Source organism: Helobdella robusta, assembly GCF_000326865.2.
Source record: "Helobdella robusta unplaced genomic scaffold HELROscaffold_28, whole genome shotgun sequence".
Lineage (NCBI taxonomy): Eukaryota > Metazoa > Annelida > Clitellata > Rhynchobdellida > Glossiphoniidae > Helobdella > Helobdella robusta.
The window spans coordinates 678772-691095 of record NW_008704435.1 but is presented as its reverse complement, the minus strand read 5'-3'; the positions used below and the strand labels follow the sequence as shown (position 1 = coordinate 691095).

The 12324-nt window shown below is 33.6% G+C and overlaps 1 protein-coding gene across 1 annotated transcript in view; it reads right to left on the bottom strand.

Annotated features, from left to right (window-relative positions):
* HELRODRAFT_80768 (hypothetical protein) overlaps positions 1 to 12324 on the bottom strand; it is a gene marked incomplete at both ends in the record, with an annotated part of 41682 nt that overhangs the window by 15823 nt on the left and 13535 nt on the right. The window contains 28 exons of the mRNA XM_009020468.1: positions 685 to 836; positions 1188 to 1265; positions 1357 to 1501; positions 2598 to 2750; positions 2979 to 3221; positions 3794 to 3916; positions 4124 to 4375; positions 4492 to 4611; positions 4982 to 5146; positions 5372 to 5484; positions 5577 to 5820; positions 5899 to 6198; positions 6410 to 6652; positions 6964 to 7158; positions 7301 to 7488; positions 7584 to 7663; positions 7785 to 7886; positions 8037 to 8209; positions 8321 to 8545; positions 8839 to 8976; positions 9071 to 9199; positions 9288 to 9708; positions 9899 to 9962; positions 10050 to 10176; positions 10426 to 10666; positions 10739 to 11038; positions 11348 to 11466; positions 11686 to 11850. Coding sequence (XP_009018716.1) covers positions 685 to 836; positions 1188 to 1265; positions 1357 to 1501; positions 2598 to 2750; positions 2979 to 3221; positions 3794 to 3916; positions 4124 to 4375; positions 4492 to 4611; positions 4982 to 5146; positions 5372 to 5484; positions 5577 to 5820; positions 5899 to 6198; positions 6410 to 6652; positions 6964 to 7158; positions 7301 to 7488; positions 7584 to 7663; positions 7785 to 7886; positions 8037 to 8209; positions 8321 to 8545; positions 8839 to 8976; positions 9071 to 9199; positions 9288 to 9708; positions 9899 to 9962; positions 10050 to 10176; positions 10426 to 10666; positions 10739 to 11038; positions 11348 to 11466; positions 11686 to 11850 — 4998 coding nt within the window. The remainder of the gene's footprint in view (positions 1 to 684; positions 837 to 1187; positions 1266 to 1356; positions 1502 to 2597; positions 2751 to 2978; positions 3222 to 3793; positions 3917 to 4123; positions 4376 to 4491; positions 4612 to 4981; positions 5147 to 5371; positions 5485 to 5576; positions 5821 to 5898; positions 6199 to 6409; positions 6653 to 6963; positions 7159 to 7300; positions 7489 to 7583; positions 7664 to 7784; positions 7887 to 8036; positions 8210 to 8320; positions 8546 to 8838; positions 8977 to 9070; positions 9200 to 9287; positions 9709 to 9898; positions 9963 to 10049; positions 10177 to 10425; positions 10667 to 10738; positions 11039 to 11347; positions 11467 to 11685; positions 11851 to 12324) is intronic.

Below are 12324 nucleotides of genomic sequence, written 5' to 3'. Positions count from 1 at the left end.
TTTATTCATGTCTTCTTTGTAATGTAGTTTTTACTTTCAGAAAAGTTTCAGTCTTCATAATTGTCTCATGAAATTTTACCGGCTGAAATTTATCCGGAATTGCAAATATGCGGTTGTTCATATCCGTAATTGAGGTTATGCATATTACATTTGTTTTTGGATCTTCGTTCGATTTTACTATGAATTCAAATTTCAATTTGTCCATGGTTCAATAGCTGTAGAATTGTTGTTTTATAATAGAGTTCGGCATATAACAACTAAATTGTGTTGCTCTGAAAAAGAGAAACGATTTTATTAATAAAAAATAATAAATTAATTGAATCAATTTAGCCTTAATTAAGTAAATGTTGTACCTGAAAAAGAAAAACAACAATTAAAGCTATTATATATAATAACCAATATTAACTAAGAGCTAGAAGAAATATTCAAAATATCCAAATAATTTCAACTCAAACAAAAACTTAAATTTAATCTGTCAAACGTAAAGCTTAAGAAATATTCAAAATATCCAAATAATATCAACTCAAACAAAAACTTAAATTTAATCTGTCAAACGTTTCACAATTTACACAATAACGTTGTACACCATAACTCAATTCATAATGAAGTGGAAATCCTTCATTACATATATAGTATAGTTTATATGGTAAGTACATATTCATTAATAATCTGACATAGATAAACCTTGAAAAAAACAAGATCCATTTTTGCGCCTCTGATGCTCTCATTGTACTGCTGCTGGTACATTTCCAACCTTTCTGACAACTCCTGGAAACTGTTGATGGGCTCATAAATCTTCGGCGGTTCGCTCTCTGTATCCTCTCCTTCCTCCGTTCCTGCGTTCAAATGCTCACAATAACAACGAGCATCTCACTTGACAATCAATGTATCGAAAGGTCCTACCGATTAAGTTTTCACGATCAGTTTTCTAAAAAGACACGCAAGACAAGCACCATCTAAAACAACACACGCACATGACGAATGACAAATAACGAAAATTAATTATAATGAAAAAAAAACTTACTGGCCATCATAGTCACTGTGAAACATAAAAAAAATTTCATATTATTTGAAATGAAAAAAATCACAATAAAGATAAACACAATCAAGAAAAATGCATAGATTAGAAATATAAATTTAAACACATCGACACATCTAATAAAATAGTTGAATGAAAAACATCCGACCAGTAACTTCGGGAGCGTCTCTCAGGAAATCAACAAAGTAGGGCTCGACATCAAAGTCGTTCTCTTCGTCAAGCAACCCTTCATCACCCGCCACCTTGCCACAAATTAATAAACGTAGCAGCTGAAGTTGAACATAAATTGTAATATCAAACGAAGGAAAGAACCCTACAGACCATCTTTATCGTTTTCTCAAACCAATCTTTGTCCTCCTGCATTGTGAACCTATCGGATATAACCCGACAACATTCATGTTTCCATAGCAACAACAACTTGAAGGAACTGCTGATGACGTCAGCTGACGCATTCAACATGCCCTGAAGTGGTCATTAAAATAGGTTAACAGTGAAGTGGTCCAAATAAATTTTATTTATAAAGTTCGACTCGGTCATTAAAGTTTGGTTCTTTCAGTATTAAAAAAAATGTTTCTCGCAAATCAAAAACCCGAATAGGTTATTTGAGGTTAAATTTAAACATTTGTTTAAATGAATTAAATGAAGCTACGATGAACATAGTATGACTGAACAGTTGCAAATTATTGGCTTAACTGTTTCTTGTAGTTACGTGCATAATTAAACAGAGAAACAGTTTCCCGAAAATTCAACTAGGGTAAAACATTTTAATTGCCAACTTAATAGTTAACTAAAACATTTCAGTTAACTTATTTTTTTTTCAAATCACGACTATGATTTTCAAATAAGAATTTTAAACTGAAAAATCACATTTGAGATTTTTCATAATTTTGAAGTCAAGAACATTTACACAAGCTGGTGTTTGACCGATCTAAGAATAAATAAATACACCGTGTAAAGTTAAACTGAAAATATAAAACTATACAAATATTTTAAAATAAGAACATTACTAAATTTACTGTTTACAATTTTTCAACATAATTTATAATTATAAAAGTAATTTTAATATAAAATGTATGTGTTATTAGCCTAACAAGAGTTGTTATTCCAATTCATTTTGTCATTATTTAATGAATGTTTTAAACTAAATTGTGCAACTGAAACCAACTGACTTTCATGAACTTAGCTGTCAAAAGCCCAAAGTTTTTTTATTTTTATTGGTTTTTAAATTTGTTTTTAAGGGTAATTTTTAAAAATGACTAGTAAAGACACGGCTTGATATGTTACAAGGTTAAAGTTCAATCAGATTCTGTCAAGAAAAAATTACCAAATTGTTACAAAATAGTTTTGAAAAGTTTAATTACTTCAATTTAATTTAGATAATTATTCTTAAAAAATAAGTTTATAACTATTAGAAACAAAATATTTGTAGTTTAAAAAAAATATTTAGCTAGTTGCCATTCATTAGCTATGAAGTAGTCATCAGCCTAGTGGAGTCAATATAGTGATTTTATGTATAATTAAGCGACATTTTGGTATTAAGAAATGATATGAGAAGAACCTGCCAAATTCTGCTAAGATCTCTAAGATTGAAGATGTAATGAAACTTGGCGGGGGTGGGCAGCATCTTGAACTTTGTTTTTTGCCACAACTTCCTTGTTGCTGGCACCAACTTTTCGATAACAGCTTTCAGCTGCTTTGTGAAACCTCGCTCCTGTCAAACGGTCATTTAATTTTAATTTGGATGCACCAAATGGTTTGAACATTATTTCAGTCTAAATTTGTATAAATTTTCTACATAATAAAATATTAAAAATGTTTCATACCATATACAATATTAGGAAATAATAATAAACTGATAGGATTAAATTAATATTTAATAAAAAAACTGCAGCGTTGAATAAATGATTGATAGATTGAAATGATGGAAAGTTTTGCATACCACAGTGAAAAAGCCACATCCGATAGTGGTGAATATCTTGTCGATGGAGGCGTTGGCAGGGATGGTGCAGTTGATGATGCAAAACTGCCTCTTCAGCCGCTGCGGGATGTCGTTCCTACCCCCGCCCGGGTGGATCATGGCGGCCATCAGCTGGATGTCCACGATGTTTGTAAACTCGCCTGGTTTCTCCAGGTTGTAGAATCCCCTCATCTCCATCAGTTGCCGCGTGATCTCATTTGTTACCTGCGACAGTTTACGTTTCTTTTTTCGAGGAGTTATTTCATCAAAGTAAGGCCAGTTTAAATAAATTAAACACATTCAAATAACGTGCTTATCTGAAAATAATGACATCAAACATACTCCCACGTTCGATCAGATCTTCAAAATAATTTCTATTTTGCTAGGTTTACAACAAATTGCATAGAAATGACGGAGATAAGAACAAATTAACGTATCCAAATGATGATGGCCCAATATTAGAACGTGTCTTGTTGAGCCTACAATATTATTTATGTTTTGAGTAAATCTTTCACATAATTCAATACGTTGTTTTTTGTCACATCTAATCATTATATTTATGAGTCCAACCAGTTAAGAAGATCTCACCATGTTAGCGTGAATTTATTTGAATCAAGTCACAAACACGCTCAATTAGCCAATATATTGCTTAATTTCTACACCAAAAAGGTTTCTTAAAAAGTTTGTTGCATAAAGTTAGTGAACAAATATTAATATAATAATTTTATTGCTGCTGAAAAATGATGATTTAAATAAATTTCATTTTAGAACAGAAAAGTAGAATATCACAAGAGAACCTGGTCTCCCCACTCGTTGACGACCGGCATGTTGATGTCATCGACAAATATGGTCATCTTCTTGCCAGCAGGAGGCCCATACGTTGTGCCCATCCTCTTGTCCACGTAGCTTTCTACTGTCCTCTGAACGTATTTGAAAAAAATTTGCTCAAAACGTTACAAATAATATAGGCCCGACATTGCCACATTGCCAGGCACAGCCAGCGAGATGTGCGTGTTTGGTGCAAAAAATTTAATGGAGAAATTCTACATAACAATAATAACATTTAAAAAATGTAGATAATGAAAAAAAATAAATTTGTAAATGTCATGAAATAACGAGAGAATCACCTGAAAGAGGAAAGGAGTGGATGCACTGGAGAAGTTGAAACACTTGTAGACGTGATTGTCTGGGTTGTATTTGCTGCAGTAACCTTGGATGATGACTGTTTTGGCTGAACCCTGCTCACCTATCAGCAGTACAGCTTTTGACTGTTTGGCTATTGTGTGTATCAAAAAATCAGTTCTTATGTTGTCCACGTTTGGCACCAAGATGTTCAAATATTCTGGTATTGAATCTTTTGGGTATATATATTCTGGCACCTTTAAATACGTTAAATTTGACTTTTGTTCTTACAATGTTTAAAGCAGCAAATTGAATGCACAAAGATGATGTAACAAGATAAATGTTTGTATTTTTCAAGCAGCAGTTGACCAACCCTGGTGTGCCAGTGTTCCCAAGTTCCTGAATCACTGACAACGTATTCGAAAATCGTATTATCGCCGGTAGCTTGGGGCAGAGGCAAGTTGCCTGCGTGGATCTGCATATATTCATCTACCTGTTGCAAATCATTATACAACTTTTGACGCTTCTCATTCATTCGCGCTGAAACAGCGTAACGCTCAGAGAAGTATTCATTTTCAAATTTTATGATTACTAACAAAGAGATACGTAAAAAATTAAATAGAAATATAACGATAGTAAAAACACGAAACTTAAATTATTCCTTAACATATCTGCTGAACAAAAGATGAATGACTGATATATTTGGTGTTACTGGGAAGAATGAACCGAAAGAGAAAGAAAGGAAGACAAAAAGTTGGTTGGATGACATTTAAGAATGGACTGGTCTAATATACCACGCCGTTCATTTGGCTGTAAGGTAAGTTACTTGAAGATGCCGGTGAAGTAAAGCAAGGCTGTCAAACCTTTCTTCTGTCATCTTGCTCGAGCAAAGCTCCGAGTGACCACATGAGCGCAAAGACGATGATTTTCTGCAGATGCGAATCTGATATCTCTTTGTTGTCCTCTCCCGTCGATATCAAACCACTCAGTAAGTCCAGCGCTTGTCTTGCATACATACATTCCAATATCTGTAGCCATTCATTCATTTATTTCGTAGTTTTTTCATGATATTCTAGTTGATGATTTTATTAAAGTAAAAACAAGCGAAAAATATAGACTGTTCAAATATGAAACTAAATACTTATAGGATATAGGAAAAGTAAGCTAAAAATTATGAAAACTGAACTAAATTTTTGTTTGTCGTAAAATGTGATCAGCTACAAAATTATTTCCAATAATTAGTACCAACTTACTTCCATTTTGGGATTTAATGTTTGAACGATGTATTTATACAACTCTGAAAAAACGTTGTTGAAGGCATCTAGAATGATTGTTGAAATTTGTTCTGGTTTATTCTGCAGCCAACCTGTTTAAAACGTTGGAACGTAGTGCGTGTTTGAGAAAAGATTCGATAATGAGAAATTTAATAACAAATAACAACAAAACAAAAATCTCAACCGAGCACAATAGGTTTGTAGTCCAGGATGGAGCTGCTCATGAAAACCATTCCATTCCTTGAGACGGTAGCTGGTGATGCATTGTCAATGTTGTGAACTTCAAATATGATTTTGCAGGTTGGTGACATCGGAATTCTATCGCCATTTGCTAACGTCAAAGTTTTGTTGTCATCCAAAACAGAATTCAAATTTTCAATCCATATTGCATCAACAGGACCATCGAGAACCAGCCATATGTGATCACCCTTGAAAATAAAATTATAAATGTTACAAGCATAAATAAAATTATAATAAAAAGTTGAACTAAAAACTTTTCGATAAACCTTTTTAGACTTGTGCGTTCTCCTCCAAAGAGTAGAAAATATTCCATCCGTCCAGTCGTTCGTGGCGACGTCCAACCTTCCAAACATCTGCGGGGCGGTGATGGCCTTCGGGTTCATCCGCATTTCCCGGTGCACCACTCCGCATTCAGTCATTGCTTTCATGAGAGCGTGTATGCATTTCGTCTTCCCAGCTCCAGAAGGTCCCAAGGTCATCATTCCATGACGGACGAGTTGAGTCTCGTACAGCTGGATGAGTTTGAGAGACCAAGGAGCGTGATTGATCAGATCCATCAGTTTCACCTCGAGTAAAAATATGGCATTATTTTGTTTTATTACAAATAGAAGTTGCAAAAATTTATTTAATATTTAATTAAACTGAATTGTTCAGAAAAATTTAGCCCAAAAGGATTAAATATTAAATTAAATGATTAAGGAAAAAATGAGTTGCACAGCCATACTTTATAATTTGTATCTCGTCGTAACGTGCAAACAAAGCATTTTTTAAACGAACCTGATTTTCAATGGCTACCTCCATCTGAGGATAGTTGGCTTTTTCGAGAGTCATGCCTGGGAAGAGATCTTCAATGAGAGACATGAAGAGAGGTTCGTCCTCATCCACCAATTTCGATAGATTCATATCCCTCAATACTCTCATCACGATTGTCGTTTCGCTGTCGTCAGTGTTTTTGCGCTTGGCTGAGCCCAATGTTCTCAATACTGACAATATGTTACGCAAGCCAAAGTCATAATGTACCTAGAAATAAAAAACTTTACTGTTAATTTTAAGTTCCTTAAAAATAATTAGTATTTATTATAATAAACACCTCACACACACACGCACGCACGCGCACGCACGCACGCACGCGCGCACACATACATTACATATAAATGTTTATTTATTTATTTATTTATAAATGCTTATGTGTGCTGAATTTCTGAATTTACGAACAAGCTAGTTTAAAATTGAAATAGGCACAAAGTTGCACTCAATTTATTGTTTAATCTTTTGTTTCATAAAAATATAAAGACACATGAATTGAGACCAGCCAGCCAGCCACTACAAACCTGTTTACTAAGCTGCTCCTCGCACAACTTATACAAAGTGTAAAATTTTTTTGACAGGACTGAGTTTTGTTCGAAGCCACAGCTTGCCAATTTAACGCAAATGATGATGGCTCGATCAGGAATCATCATGGCCACAGAGCGAAAGTTAATCTTCAAATTTTCAGGCAGCTCCTGGCGACCGGCATATCCTGGATTCTTTAAAAACATCAACAATTGATTTTTTAAACAACACTAAATTAAATAAAAATTATATTTTTATTTACAATAACAAACACAATCAATTTTAAAGAACATCGGAGCGACGTTTCAGTACGCAACGATACAAAATTCGCCCGACCATAGTCAAAAAGACTCCAAACTCAGCATCCATGGAAACGATATCGCCATCGGTGAATGTGAATTGTGACTTTTTGTCTTTCTTGCAGGCTAGAATGATGGCAATCTGTTGCGCTGCCACTGATAGTGCTGGAAGCTCGATGCGGTTGAACTCGTCGAAACAGCCCCAAGACCCCGACATCGCCAACCCTTTCAAATGCGGTGAAAAGTATAAAAATCTCAGGTAAATAAACTATTAGAAATGTTATAGGACATTGAAGAAAAGCAAAAATTACAAGTAAAACCACCTTTATAAATCCTTCCTAGACCTCGATAATCCATTTGATCAGAGCAGTTGAACACCACGACAAACTTACCAAGGCACCTGAAAGAATTAGTTTCCACGAACGATGCAACATGTAATCGACACGTACGTATGATAAATTAGAACAATTTTAAAAACAAAATCGTGAGCCACAACAATTTATTTAATTATTTATAGTCACCGGCCCATGTCTTTGATAGTTTCAGTTTTTCCAGTTCCAGCGGGGCCAGCCGGAGCTCCCCCAAGGGACATGCCGAGCGCTTGAGCCAGGGTTATGTAACATCTTTGTACAGCAACGTTGGCAACATTATGTCACAGTTTTGTTTCCATCATAAATGTAGAATGAAGCAAAATAAACTAATTAATTAATTGATTGGTTGATTAATTAATCAATTAAATAGTTAATTGATATTGAGGTAGAACAAATGGAAACCTGTCAGTGAGTGGAGTTATGACCAATCTCTCAATACATCCCAGATATTCATTTTGATATATGAAATTCACATCAGTAATTGATACGATGCATTTCTCTTCGTCTTCTTTGAAGTAGAACCTCGCTTGCTTCAACCATTCAAAATCGTTTGATGACTTTATGTGCAGTTTACACTAACAAAAACAAATATTAGAAAACAATAGATTAACGTTAATAATAGAGTTTACCAATTAATTAAGCATAAAATTTACACAATTTTTGAGAGTAAAATGAATGATATTAACCAGATCATCAAAAATATCCCTCTGGTGCACGTGGATGGTGATGAGGGTTTCATATTTTGTCCTCTCAATTTTTGAAAGGTCCTGAGTAGTTACTTCAATCAGTTCATTGAGGATTTCAAGAAACATGTCGTTGGTCTGTCTCATGATCTTCTTGTCAGACTTGGCATGTTGGAGAGCTGTTTCGGCATCTCTCGTCCAAATCATCTGCAAGCCCAACAAACCAACCTGGATAATTCAATGCCAACGTTGCATTTCTTCATTCGTAAAATGAAATTGAGTTAATACAAAAATATCAAATGCGGTTTTTAAACACAGTAATAAAATTATTTATTTAAATAACAATTGAAACTAAAATAAGATAATTAACTTTAAATTTGTAAAAACAAATCGTTATCAAAGTTTGTGGACCAAAAAACAAAAACATGCACTTTACTTAATAAACAGCGTTTAACAACAAATGAAGACATGTAATGGATTGTAATATGATTTTTTCTTACAAAGAAATTGGTTGACCTAACCTGAGCAGGGTATGAGTTTTGGAAGTCTAACATTCGAAAGTTGATGTCAGCGATGGCCCCAGCAGCCCTGCATATTATCCCATGCACGGATCTCCTCGATTTCTTCAATAAATCCCCAAGCCAGTTTTCTACATTGCCCTGGTTTTTTTTTTAATAAAATATTATTACATAACAAGAAACAAAAGTGCAGAAGTTAAAAGTAAATAAATGATTAGTGAGAAATAAAACCAACCACAGCCATGACATGCTCCTGCAGAGGGACAACTTCACTTTCTTGTGATATTATTGACGTTATTTTGTCATACTGCTTTTCTTCGAATGTGACAGACTTAATATTATCAAAAACACTAAGAAGATGCGCCTATAAAAAAAATTAAAAAAATAATTTAATAAAACATTCAATCATTGAAATGTACTTAACAAATAATTGTGAAGCAAATCAAAAAAACCTGCACTGTATGTGAATCACTTGCTTGTCCAAGAATTTCCAACAAAGCAGGATCAGAAACGAAAAAGAATCTTGGAAAGAGCAATCTCTTTTTCTCCAAATATCCACTCAATGACTTTTGGCAGATTTCCAGCTGTTCTTGTAGGTGAGGCAGGAGTTGGCTGAGTGTGTTGTCGCCTGTACAACAGTGAACGACGTTTGGATAGTCGTGAGCTCGTTGCATGATTTTCTGCCATGATTTATCGATGTTTGAAAATCTCTTTGCTTCTTGCGGAAGTTGTTTGGCAATGTCGCCACCTCCGAAAACTGCTTCCAAGTAAATCCACAAATTCTGAACAACCAACCAGTTCTCGATGATTTCCATCGTTGTTGTCAATTTGTTCACCCACTCTTGAATTTTTGGCTTAAATGGAGTGTTGTACCTAAAATGGACAGAATGTTGTACATTTTTTGCATACTGTGTTTTACGGACCGAAAATGATTAAAAAATAACTTTGAATTGTTTTCTTTCAGGATCAATTTTTTAATTATCAAATATTTTTTTTACTAGATAACTTCATAACGTAAAATTTTAAGTCAAATTATAATATTTTAAAATTTATTATATAGGACCTGTTGCCAAGAAGGGAGCCAAGTATCATGAGACTGTCCTCCATCAAAGTGACCGTTTGATCTCCTTCGAAATATAACAATTATTCATTTCCACTGACGAGTATTTTTATTTTATAGACTAACTAATCCACAAACTTAACAAAAATTAGACCTTTTAATAAAAGTTCTCCTCTTGTTTTAAACGTCGAGAATTGAAATTTTTGAGCGCTCCACTCATTTTCTACAAATTTCAGTTTCGCCTCGATATCTCTTTCTTTCACAGCTGATATGCAAACGTCCTATGAAAAAAACAATCTTAAATATTAGTATTTTGATACTATCAAATGTCATTCAAAACAGAATTATTTTGAAAATCATCACCATCAACATCAAAATCACCATCATCAACATCAACAACAACATCATCATCATCACCAACATCATCATTATTTTCAACAACAACAACATCATTTTCATCATTATAATCATCATAATCAACATCATCCACAACATCTTCGGCATCAAATAATATGATTTTTGAAACCAACTTCAATGTCCTCCATATTGGCCAGCAATGGTGCGTCCATAAGATTTTTCAACAAAAAGTTGTCGGAATCAATCTCAAAGGTGTGTCCAGTGATCTGAGCAATCCTGTTCCAGTGTCTCGCCTGCATGGACTTGCTTGCCATCATTTCCAAAAGTGGACAGGTCGCATTGAAGTCATCAATTGTTTTCCTCAGATCTTTGTATGCCTGCCATTCTTTCAATGCTCTTGGAAGCTTTCGACATCTTGGAAACAATTTTTATATTTTAATATTTATATATTTACACTTGCATGAATCAATTTAGAAATTGTTTCACTTGTTTTGAAAATCGAGAAGTTCCGAGTTTATTTGGTCTATATTTATTTCAACCCAAGGTATATCGTTATAACCGTTAACTTTTTCTAGAACATCGTTGTACAGTGAATATAATTTCTGCAGCAAAGCCAATTCCTTCCTGATGTGATGCAAATCAGGATACTCATTGACTGGAAAACCAAAAAGTTCCTCTCCACCTGAATACGTCGTATATTTCCTCCAATATTCATCAAATTTTGCCGAATGTATTGCAAGGCGGTCTGAAGCCTCGTGTGGGTTTAGACCGTTCCTCATAGGCCCACTGTGTATTAATGTTCAAAATGGAAAACATGTGGCATTTTAACTATTTCTTTTTTGCAATCGTTAGCATCAAGTGTACATAATTTATATTAGAAACTACTAGTTTATAACTAAAATACATTTGTAAAAACAAATAAAGAAACAGAAAATAAGTGCAAAATAATTTCTATGTTTTTCTAAAAACAGCTGAAATTAAAACATGTCTTGAATCATTTAAAACTAATTTCAAAGCTGACGTTAAACACTAGGGCCACAACCTGATGAGCAGACTGAAAGGATGTACATAATGAACAAAGTTAAGGAACATTACTTTTCTCTGTAGTCCTGAACAAACTCTTGAACTTCTCCTTTGAAGGTCTCCACACTGCTTATCAGTTTGCTCATAAACTCGGGCTGAACTGAAATCAACTTGCTACTCACTTGCAGATTCTGCCGACAAAAAGATTTTTTTTTTAGTTTCAAAAGTGTATGAAAAGTAGCAGCAAAATTAACATAGGGAAACTTCATGTTTAACTATTTGTTTTAATAAAGGTACTACGATTGTTCAAACAGAAACGACATTGAAATTTAGCATGAAAATGTTTGTGCATCAAACCCACTAAACAAAAAAATTTCAAAAAATACTTAATGAAATAAAATCTATATAACTTGTTGTTTGAGAAGCCTCCAAGAGTAAGAAAGTGCATCAACCTTTTCAGCATTACCGTCGTTGAAAGTTAGTTTGTATTTGTTAAGCATTATGAAAGCTTCTTCTATAGGCATGAGGGTCATTTCTATTTTTATCTCAGAGTCTCTTATTTCGGACATGTGTAGCTGAAATAAATTTTGAAAAAATAATTAACGGACTCACATTTCAAGGATTTTAGCACTACATCTCCAGATTATAAATGATATAGGAGATTTTTAGCTAGTAGAATCAAGTGACAAGGAACAAAACTTCAAAGTAAATATAAAATATTTCTACTTCTCAACTCAATTCAAAGATTTTAGAAAGAAATACTTGAAAAAAACATGACAATGCATCCAAAAGAGTTTTGTTATAATATAATAAATAGTTGGACTTTTCAATCAAAATTTCTTCTTCTTGTTTTGACGCATTTGTGTAACCAAAATTTAAATAAATAAGAAAAAAATGTTTTAATTCCCTTACAAGATCAAAAATTTATGAACACGTACGCTTTAATGACTGTTTAACATTAATTGGACATTAAATGGGACTGATATTTGAGAAATTAAAGATGATCAATAAATTTGATGTTTGAATCTGAAATAATGTAAAAACAATAG